General features: G+C 40.6%; 2 protein-coding genes across 5 annotated transcripts in view; both read right to left on the bottom strand.

Moving 5' to 3' along the window:
• Window positions 1-826: 826 nt before the first annotated feature.
• On the bottom strand, window positions 827-5,101 carry tpt1 (tumor protein, translationally-controlled 1). The gene is made up of 6 exons (XM_015372931.1): window positions 4,955-5,101; window positions 4,365-4,438; window positions 1,726-1,910; window positions 1,523-1,628; window positions 1,318-1,434; window positions 827-1,231 (listed from the first exon to the last, which is right to left on the bottom strand). The coding sequence occupies exons 1-6, from the start codon at window positions 4,980-4,982 to the stop codon at window positions 1,229-1,231; spliced, it is 513 nt and encodes a 170-aa protein (XP_015228417.1). The 5' UTR covers window positions 4,983-5,101; the 3' UTR covers window positions 827-1,228.
• A 1,505-nt stretch (window positions 5,102-6,606) lies between these two features.
• ranbp2 (RAN binding protein 2) overlaps window positions 6,607-10,822 on the bottom strand; it is a 27,169-nt gene continuing 22,953 nt past the window's right edge. For all 4 annotated transcript variants that reach the window (XM_015372886.1, XM_015372889.1, XM_015372887.1 and 1 more), the window contains 6 exons: window positions 9,768-10,041; window positions 9,538-9,630; window positions 9,291-9,445; window positions 8,931-9,204; window positions 7,697-8,052; window positions 6,607-7,481 (listed from right to left, as the gene is read on the bottom strand). In XM_015372886.1, the coding sequence (XP_015228372.1) occupies window positions 7,176-7,481; window positions 7,697-8,052; window positions 8,931-9,204; window positions 9,291-9,445; window positions 9,538-9,630; window positions 9,768-10,041 (1,458 nt within the window). In that variant the 3' untranslated portion in view covers window positions 6,607-7,175. The remainder of the gene's footprint in view (window positions 7,482-7,696; window positions 8,053-8,930; window positions 9,205-9,290; window positions 9,446-9,537; window positions 9,631-9,767; window positions 10,042-10,822) is intronic.

The raw sequence follows: 10,822 nt of genomic DNA, 5'->3' as shown, positions 1-10,822 counted from the left end.
TACCTACCATATGGATAACTACAGATTTAAGAACTTAAACCTGAAGATATTTTTCCATCAGCTTGGATTTCCCCTGCTATCATGCATTAAATATACATACAGTAAGCTCAGCAATTTTGATCAAGTCTTAGTCTAAAATGTATCTTCCCAGTTTGAGCAGCTTAAAGGATTTTTTTTTTTAAACTACTCAAAGGTTTCAATGTAGTGTTCAGTTTCTGGCCCTACATATAATGCAGTTTGGCATTGAGGCAGATCAGCTTGAACATTGTCCTCTTCAGCTCCTTATCCTCTGGACAGCCTCCAAGATCCAGGATAAGTTTTTCCTTTTCATTTATCAAATCATGGAGAATTAAAATGTTGACAGAAACTGAAGTTCGTTTTTTTTAAATAAACCTTAACAAAAATCATAAGGCCCATTTCACAAAGGAGGTTTAATAAATTCCGACTGAAATCCTAAACACTGAATTGAACTAACCCAAGTTTGCAAACTGAGTTTTAAGTTCTGATCTAAATACAAATTACAACCAGTAACTATAGGAATATGGGGATCTCTCCAAATCCAGAAGTATATTTTTTGTTGAGAAACACATTTCAGACAAACTAATACCTAAACAGCCTGCCATATTCTTTTAACCATGATAACATTAAAGGGGCAAAACTAGTTTACTGCTTGAACAGTAGTGGATCCATTTATCATATTGTGGGAGACTGACTTGAGGAAAAGGAAAACTCAGTTTTCAAGTTTAGGAAACTTGGGTCTGTTTCACAAAGCAGGTTTACAGTAAACCAAGTTGATTTTTCCCCATTAAACAAAACAAGCAGAAGAGAAACTTAAAGTAGAGGTACTTTATTTTCAAATTGAACCTGAAGTCTTTGCATTGAAGATGGACTAGTTTAACACAACCATAAACCCAAGCACGATGACGGCTGTGGATGTTCAACCGTATGGATTGCTGCTAAAACAACTGCTTTGCAGTCAGTCTCACAAGCTTCTCTTTCTGTCCTTTTTAACATGAGCCCTGTCCTGAAAAGAAAACCGAATACTGCAGAAAGAAAAAAAAAAAAAGTTAAAAATTGTATTTGGTGAGAATGGCAGAAGATTCCCCGTAGATAACTGGTGCTTCAGCCCAAATGTCCATCCAGGCACGATGCAAAAAAAGAACGCTCCTTCAAGTCTGCGTTTTGGGGGATCAGCAGTCAATTGAACAGCAGATATACATCCGGGTAGTTACTGTAGAAAAGGAAAAAAATAAAGGCAGGTCAGTTTCTGTCCAGTTAATGAGACGTGTTAGTGAAGCATTAGGACTAAAAACGTACGCATTTCTCAGCCACCAGGCCATCCTTGAAGAAAAGCATGAATGGTGTCACTCCATCCTCACGGTAGTCCAGCAGGCCAATCATGCCCTCTGGGTTCATGGACTCTCCTGTGTAAAACTTAAAAAAAAAAAATAAAAAGCCTCAGTGAAGCATAACCAAGACAGTATGTCAATAAAAAGTTTGTTCTTAATTCATCTGTTGCTACCTGGTAGTTCTTAATGTTTCCCAGGATCTTCTTAACTTCTGGTTGGACATCAGCCATGAACTGGTCCACTCTTGAAGGGTTGGACTCTTGCAGCTTGGCCTTGATCCTAGACATGCAAACGGCATCTTCCAACAATCAGCACTTTAAAAGCTATGCAGGGCTCACATTTAGATGAATTACAGGAGAAACACTGGCATACTCACGCCTTCACGTAATCCTTGATGTAAGCCATGTAGCTCTTCTTATCAAAGCTGGTCTCCTGCAGATGGTGGTTGAGAACAATATCCACACCAGAGATTACGCAATCCTCTGTGCCTTCGGTCACCTCCTCAGCTGAGGCGTTGGCTCCGATCAAAGCGTCATCAAACCCCTCTTTCCTCGACACGGTCTGGGAAAGGTGGAACCAATCAAGGTTAGAAAAAATGACATTAAACCCGAGGAACAAAATGATAAATGGCCTGTACTCATATAGCGCTTTTTCAAGTAGAGACTTGACCAAAGCGCTTTACACTACATTCAGTGATTCATCCATTCACACACACTGATGGTGGCAAGCTACATTGTAGCCACAGCTGCTTTGGGGCTCACTGACAGAAGCGAACAAAAACAGTGAAAGGCCAACTAGGGTCAGAGGTCATCCTTTCTCAGAAAGCAACGCTGAGGAGGTGGCCTGCAGTCGGATTCCATTTTTTCCACCACAATTAAAACTTTATCAACTTCCAACGCAAAAAGTGGAGATTCCTGTACTAAAGAGACACTCTTTGCTTCACTGGAAAAGGAAAGCAGCTGTTACCTTGGCAACACAGTGCTATCACATGTGCATGGCTGGGGCAGGTTGAAACGACAAACATTTGTCCCCTGCTAAAAAAATAAATGTATATGGTCAAATTAAACCAACTTCAGTTTAGGGATATTTTTTTTCCATTCTTATCAACTTGTGGTTTTCTGTCAGTGTGACAAAGATGCAGCAAACAAGCAGAACTTACTAGTTCGCCGTTACACCAGCTGCAGAACTCCAGCATGTTAGACTCACTATTTAAAAACGTAGGGAAGCAGCTGTTCCAAATGTTGCATTTCCAAATCCTCTCAAGTGGTTCACTTTATTCACTCTTTATAAGAGTGAATAAAGTGAATGTGATTGGTCGATTATCAAGGAGGCAGGATTGTTGTGGCGGAGGTTTGCAAGCAAGTTTGGTTGTGGCCAGTTTGTTGGAAGCCTCTTGCTAACCAGTTAGCAACTCAGTGCTAGTAGGTTCCCAATGGGAAATTCCATTGGGACCAAGTAGCACTAAATTGGTGACTTATAAACAACACTGTCAAGGAACGCTATGGACAGCGGGTTGGTGAAGGCTTACAGCCGTGCATGTTTGAGCCCTTGCCTCACAACGCTGCCAGTTCTGCTAGCTCCACGCCTGCCGAAGACAGACATCCATCCATGTGAACACTGGGGCGGAACTCAATGGGAAAGGAATTGATTCCTATTTCTTATTCCAACCGTTGCATACATCAGCTGCGACATATGACTCAAGATGCTATGACTGAAAAAAATTTATTGACAGATGGCTGTTGATATATGATTGGCTGAATTTAGATGTACAAGCTGACTTATAATTAACTGGCCCGCATAAGATGAATGAAAACCGATTTTAAGACAGGATTTTTTCTTAAATAGAAATTTTCTAAATTTTGGCACAATATAGTCGGAAAAAAGAATACATTTATATTAATGTTTAAGCCAGAAGGCTCTGACATTTAAATGCGATTTCCCTATGACTTCAAGAGCTCAATTGTCCACTCGCCCTACCCACTATGGTTTGAGAGGGCCCTTTAGCGTGGCGGACACCCCACGGGAGCACAGAAACAGAGGGTCAATGTTTAGGGTCCAGTTGGTACTGCTCCCCATATTGATTGTTATGCCAACAATGGCATCAACCTTTACCCCACTGAGACTCTTTGGGATGAGCTGGAGAAGTCTTTGCATTGCTCAGACTCTACAATCTTCATGATCTAGGCCCAAGATCTCAATTAGCTTCTACAAATGTTTTATTTCTATATAGTATGGCGTTAATCTTACTCAAAGATTGTTTATTAGGGATAGGAAATCTTTGATCTTGTGATCAAAGCTAAAGATAGGGTACGACAGGGCGATAATCCATTTCAAGTTGCAATCAAGTTTAAAATGCAAATCCCTTTGTTGTCCGACGAGGAAATTTGTTCTTCACATTTTAACCCATCCCTTTGGAGAGCAGTGGGCTGCCATTGTTCACCATCTGGGGAGCAATCAGGGGTTAATGGTCTTGCTCAGGAACCCAGAGTGGAGGCTGTGGGGATCAAACCAGATGCTTGTATTCAACCCCTCCCACAAAAATAAATTAGTGAAAGATGTAATTACAAAAAAAAAAAAAAAAGCCACAAAACAGTTGCTTCTATATGGTTAATCACTTTAACATTAATGTTTGTCCTTTTTAACTTCTATGGTGGTATCAAGACCTCATTCTGGTTGATCAAGGACCCAAACTTTGGGATCCAATGCCCTATGGCAGAGGTCTCCAAAAGGGGGTACACGAACCCTGGGGGTCCACAGAGGTATTGCATGGGGGTTGCTAAAGTTTTGGTTGGTTAGACTTTTTTATATCATTGGCCTGGAAAACCTTGAAGACTCCTGTCCTGGTAATTCTTATTTATTATTTTTACACAAAACATATCTTTAACCTATAGGGTGGAGTCCTTTGAGCAGACAAACCCTCCACCCTGCATGTTGCTTCTCTGCTTTAAAACAACAAACTTAAAGGTCTATAGTCAAATATAAATATATATATTTAGTTTTTTTTTTTAAACTCACCTTTCCTTCAACTTCGTAGAAGATTCCGTTTTCAGATTCTTTGATTTTGTAGATGTCCGAGAACATCTCATCACCTGTTGGGAAAGGAGGCATTTAACACAAAGCAAAGACCAATTGGGTGCGTCATCCATCAGCATTGAAACACAGCCAGTCTGGTTTCATACTGTGTTTAAGAGTCATCCATCCTGCTGGTGGCTAAGACAGGCAGCTACATGAGCCTGAAAGGCCACATTCACTGAAACTTGCACCCACGATCACGTCTAATTGAACCGTTTAGTTTAAAGTTGTCCAGCTAACAGTTTCCGACGCATTGTTACAAAAACTAACAAACTTGTAACTTTGAGAAATAACCATGGGTGTAGTTAAAACACCTATCTGAACCAATTGACCAATACAGGGAGTAACCCTTTAAATAGCCGGTGATTTTTTTTTTCCCTCCTTCCTTTTTTTGCGCTAACTTCTCAATCACGATACACACGAGTTAGCCGGCTAGCTTAGCTAACTACACAATCTAAAGGGAAGTGAATATAACTTCACCAACCGCAACCTGACTTAAATACTTAGAAAACGCTTCATTGGCGACCACTTACCGGTGATTATGTCATTGTAGATGATCATTTTTGCTGTTGGGATGTTAAAAGGTTCAGAGAAAGAGAGAAGGCCGACCGCTTCTACAGCACGGCAGAGGAAAAAGAACGATCAGGCCGCGAGCCGCAGCATTTACATCCTGCCGACGTCACCATGACTCAACTCCGGCCACTTGCTCTACTGCCACCCCGGAGCGGTGGCCAACAATGGTACTGCAACGGTGTTCATTCCAGCGAATGTTCTAGCACTTGAGATCTAAACTGTTCCTAATTGTTTTTTTTTTTAATGGCATCAAAACAGATAAAAATAGGAAAAGAAGTCAAAATTATTTTCTTTAACAGTCAGAGTTAAAATTTTAAATTGCAATTTCCCCTTTTTCAAGACAGATGCTCTGAAGTTGGAATTTAAGCAATCAAAGTTTATTTTTGCAAAATAATCCATACCCCTTCAAATTCTGCATACTTTTTGGATCATGTTAGAATTTAATAAGGTGAAAAAATTAGGAATTGGAAAGAAAAGTTTTACTATTGAGATGTTTTTACTAAAAAGTATTTTATCACCAGGCACTATTTTGCATCATATTTTACTGAAATTTGAGCTGCAAATCTTTACTTACATGTCTCTAAACTTTTGCACATTTAAAGACTGAAATATTGCCTTTTATAAGCGCAATCAGACTGGATGGTGAGTTTCTGTAAACATCATTTATTCATTATTTATTACTTGGACTCTGGGTAGCCCTTTCCTGCCTCTAACATTTTATTTTTATGATCAGAATGTAGTTAGACATGTACAGCTCCAAACTCAGACCAGCTTTACTGTCCCTGCTTAAGAGAAAATAATGCCCCCCATCTCTATTACCTAACCCACTGCATCAGTGATAGTCCCTATCACTGATGCAGTGGGTTAGGTAATGGTTTCTAACAAAGAGCTCACATATGAGCTGTAAATTCATGCTCTAAATGAGGCATCCCCAAAGTCAGCCCTCGAGGGCCGCTGTCCTGCAGGTTTTAAAAGTTTCCCTGCTTCTTCACAGCTGATTTTCATTGATTGCTGATTAACAGGATTTCACTGAGCTGCAATCATCAGTATCAACTGAGCTAAAGAAAGGAAACCACTAAAACCTGCAGGACAGCAGCCCTCGAGGGCTGACTTTGGGGATGCCTACTGTAAATAGATTGGACACAAACTCACTAATTATTATCTGCAGGCTATTGGTTAGACTGGATTTCATTTAGGGGCACTAGATGAATGGAAGCAGGACAGAAAAGCTTGTTTTATTTGTTACTTTGTATAACCATGTCCTCTGTTCCATTTCACAACTGATTGTTCCCATGTGTTTGGTCGATTTATTAGCTGAAAGCTTGGACACTTTTGTCATTTATTGGATTTTAGTTATTTTCTAGATCCATCAACCATTGTATATTTTTAGATTGAGAATGCACTACCTCTCCTTTTCGATTGTGTCGTCTAAACAAGCTTCATGAGGTAGCCACATGATGTTTGTTACTCTTAAAGGAATCACCAGGGCAACTAATGGACAAACTAAAGGGTAACGTTAAATAGACATGCTTTTGAATGATCAGCTTGCCATGACAAGATGAATTTATCAATACCATTTATAAATGCCATGCAAGACCCACACATTCTTTGTAAAGCAAATTTATTTCAGTTATCAGCAAATTACTTCATTACAACAAGCAACTTTTATTGGTCATCTCAATTCAGCATCTATACAGATGCTCAATCTCCCTGGAAAATAAAACTATTGGATACCATTCGCTTAAAGGGGAAACATTTTTGAATCCAATTACTTGCATTGTGAAGTCAACTTACACCAAGAACAATAAACAGGGTGTCCTATAGAAAATGGTACATTTAGGAGCAGTGGGGGACTGTAAAGTAAACTCAAGTTAAAAAAAAAATATTAAAACATGGTACAACAGACAAATAACAAAAAAATAGAAGAATAACATTTACAATATTACACACAAAAAAATAAACATCTGTGAAATGCAAACAGCAGTGACAATCCAAATTCACTCCAAAAGGTTACTCCCAACAATCTATGACTCCTTGGTAGAGAAATTTCCCAATTTCAAAAATCTAGTAGATTTTACTTGGAATTAGTCTTATGATCCAGGAAGTGTGTTTTTCCAGGGGTGTGCCAACTTCCTTTGAACATCACCAAAGCTGCAAATCAGAGTCTTCCATTGGGAGCAGCTACAGCTGGCCGCACTCTGTGATAACCAACTTCTTAGTGGGAGGTCCTCCCTTGGAGCCCAACTGTCCCATCTGCTGTACCACATTCATCCCGTCCCGAACAAAACCAAACGCTACATGTTTGAAGTCCAAATGTTCTGCTTTCTTCAGCGTTATGAAGAACTGCGAGTTGTTGGTGTCCCGTCCACGGTTTGCCATGGACAGGATGCCGGGTCCAGTGTGCCGGACGTCGAAGTTTTCGTCCTCAAAAGCGGCACCATAGATGGATTTGCCACCAGTGCCATCACTCTTGGTGATGTCACCTCCCTAAGACAGCAGAAAGCAGCATATTGGTCATTTGATAAATATACACTTCCTACATAAAGATTCAAAACAATTCTACCTAAATGCAAGAAGCAAAGGGAACTATGGGTGATCTTTAGAAGTCCCCAGTAAGTAAACTGCAGATCATACTAATTTAGAATGACACCATGGGACGTGTTCTCCACGCTTTTTATATACTTTGTATTCTGTTCTCTCACCTGACACATGAAGTCTGGTATGATCCTATGGAAGATGGAGTTCTTCAGTCCGAAACCTTTCTCTCCAGTGCACAGAACCCTAAAGTTCTCTGCAGTCTTGGGAACAATATGTGAGAACAGCTCAATGGTGATGTTGCCCAGTGGTTCACCATCAGCGGCCACTTTGAGGAACACCAGCGGGTTAGTGTCTTTGGAGTGCTCCTGGACTCTGGACATGTGTGGCACTGAGGAGGACGAAGCGTCGTCACCGGTTTGCTCGAGGCGGTTCTGACATTCACAGAAGGTCTTCTTAAAAGACTCTGCTATCTCGGCTGTTTTGAACTTGGCTGCCAGCTGCTCCACCACACCTTCACCGTCTGGGGAAAAAAAAAAAAATATATAGCAGAATTTTAGTCTAGAAGATAGTAGCTGCATTCCCATGAACTTTTTGTAATCACAAAAATATATCTGCTAAATGGAGACACTTTTTCTGCAGCCAGACCTTCCTGCTTCGTAAAAAGAAAAAAAGACTAAAGCTGGCTGGAGGATGATGGTGCAGCGTATTTGGATTTATAAAGAGATTATTTTTTCTATTTAGTTCTTGATGAGCAGTAGAGCCACGGGGGAAACATTTTTATGCGTTTATATCTGCCACTGCCATGTTTTTTTCCAGGAGTTAAGTGACCAAACATATTCACATGCAATTTTAGTTGCATTTCTTATTTAAACGAAATACAGCAATTGTGATCATGTGCATTCCCAAAATTGACAGAATATTGACAGTTTTGCCCACACTTGTAATGAAAACGCAGCCAATGAAAGCATCTGGGATGGGTTGTGGATGGATACTGATTGACCCCAACTGTGAGCAAGGAATACCCAGTGCATAAAGGCCTACAAGCCTGCAGAGAACATATGGTTTTGAATTTTAAAGCGTGCTAGTATGACGGGTTGCTCTTTTGGTCAATTGTGCTAAAAAAAAACAAAAGCTTTTCCAGTCATATTTCAGGATCTTCCAACTTCATAACCAACGCTTCTGTAAAAATTCCTCAACCCAGATCTGAACTTGGCAAAGATGCTAATCCATCTCTTACATTTTCTAATTATAATGCTAGCTGACAACCCCATACAGGCTTTTTTTATTCAGCAAAACTATAAAAGGAAACCTTGCTCAGGTATTCTTTTAGGAAACTGGTGTGAAAATAAGCCTTATGCAACAAAAGGTAAGATCTTGCTGTATAATAAGTGTCAGTACCTGAGTAGTCAGTGGCGGTCCAGACAAGCGCGTTGGCTGATGTGTTCATGGGTTTGAGCTCCATCGACTGCAAGATGGTGTGATTGGCACAAACCCTCAGCACTTGCTCTCTTCGCATGAGGATACGATAGAAGTGTTTGGTTGGGTGGAAGAGGATCTTCAGGTCGCCGATGCCGCGCTCCTTCCACTGCCCAAGGTCACGGTCCCATCGGTACAACTTGGCTCGCTCTTTGAACAGGATTTCCTCGTCCTCCTCTCCAGACTTTGTTTCAACCTGAGAACCGAGAAGAAAAAAAAAGATCAGAGATTAGCGTGTTTAAATATTTTAACCGTAAAAATATTCTAGATCATTTAAAGCACCTCAGGTAGGGAAACGATTGGCTCAAAGTGGATGTCCGCGTTGTTGGAAGCCTCCTCTTCATCACTTCCCTCCTCACCGTCAGCATTTTTAACCTCAGAGGACACCGTAGCCCCAAATACAGTCGCTCCAGCATTTGCCCAGGAGAAATTGGCATCTAGATTAGGGTGGAGTAGGAAACATGATCGATTTTTTTGAGAACACATATAAAGAAAAGTGAAAATAAGAAGAGGTTTTGTTTGAGCAAACCTTGAGATCCAAATGCAAATCCTTCTGTATTTTTGGCAAGGTCAGCAAAAGAAAATCCACCACCGAGCGAGTTGAAGCCAAAGGCAGAAGAGTCTGTGATCAAAGAAGCACATTTCTAATATTAAACACTGTAAAACACTAATATTAAACAACAAGCTTACACTTTTATTCCCTTAATCAGTAGCACTGACAGTGAACACTAGTTTGTATCCAGAAAAAAAAGTCTGCACCTTGAGCGGCTGTAGTGGTAGGTGTTGCTATAGGTCCCGTCTCGGTTTTGGACTCTGGTTCTGGACTCTTCTTTGTAGAAAGGTCAATAGGAGCGCTGCTGCTGCTACTGGGGGTTTCACTCAGAGTCTCACTGAGCTTTTCTGCTGGTTGCTCTTTTGCAGAGGGTTTGGCCTCTGCAGCTTCTGCATAGCTGGGCGATGGGATGGAGGTCGAGGTTTGTGAGGATTCTGCAGGACCACTTGAGGCAGGCTCAGCTCTGCTTAACTGGGCAGCCTGGAAGAAATGTTAGTTTAATTTATTTTATGATATTCTTAATGCATTTCGACCTTCCATCACAGGACAAAAATATTTTTGTGGCTGTGAGACTTAAAATAGGTCTCAACTTTCCAAAAGTATTTCTACTCATCAAATTTATATAAAAGAATATATATATATATATATATATATATACGCACACATAGCGCCTTCCTTACTGCCACCACTATTTAGATATATAGCGATTATCATGGTGACCGCGGAGGCAGCTGCGCCATAGCTTAGATGTCCATACCGATTTCAGGATTCCGTAATAACACCTCGCAGCATAACTCTTATGCAGTTTGATCCATGATGCTTTTAAGCTTAAATATCCCAAATGGAACAATGGCCGTTTCTCAATATGTGTACTTGTGTATTCTCATGTGCTCGTGTACTCGTGAAACGTCATCAGCCTCAGCCCTAGTACTGTTCCAATTCACAAGAACAGCAGACAGAGAACGGACAAAGTCCCCGGATGTTGTTCTCGCCCCTCCCTCTTTACTGAGTAAAGTAAATTGACAGCTGTCCCAGCATGCACTGCAGCAGCAGCAGCTGTCAATGTAGCGCTCACAGAGCTCAAGAGGATTAAGTTAAAAGTTCTCTTTTCTGTTTTTCATTAAAAGTATGTTTAAAGATCATTTGAGGCGAGAACATTATACTTATAAGTGACACTATATGGCCCATTTAATGATTTAATACGTAATAAAAAAAAAAACAGTAGCCAGGTCTAATCTGTCTGCCCGTCTGCAGCAGCCCT

Source organism: Cyprinodon variegatus, unplaced genomic scaffold (assembly GCF_000732505.1).
Source record: "Cyprinodon variegatus isolate N-32 unplaced genomic scaffold, C_variegatus-1.0 Scaffold77, whole genome shotgun sequence".
Taxonomy (NCBI): Eukaryota; Metazoa; Chordata; class Actinopteri; order Cyprinodontiformes; family Cyprinodontidae; genus Cyprinodon; species Cyprinodon variegatus.
Note: the sequence above shows the minus strand (reverse complement) of the source record. Positions and strands in the feature narration are given on the sequence as shown.

What these genes read in the sequence shown, in the direction of transcription:
- tpt1 (XM_015372931.1), bottom strand. Translation starts at nt 4,982, where the DNA reads ATGATCATCTACAATGACATAATCACCG. An exon ending in CTACAATGACATAATCACCG is followed by an intron (nt 4,439 to 4,954) that starts GTAAGTGGTCGC and finishes CTTTCCCAACAG; the next exon opens with GTGATGAGATGTTCTCGGAC. An exon ending in GAAACATTAAGAACTACCAG is followed by an intron (nt 1,435 to 1,522) that starts GTAGCAACAGAT and finishes TTTTTTTTTAAG; the next exon opens with TTTTACACAGGAGAGTCCAT.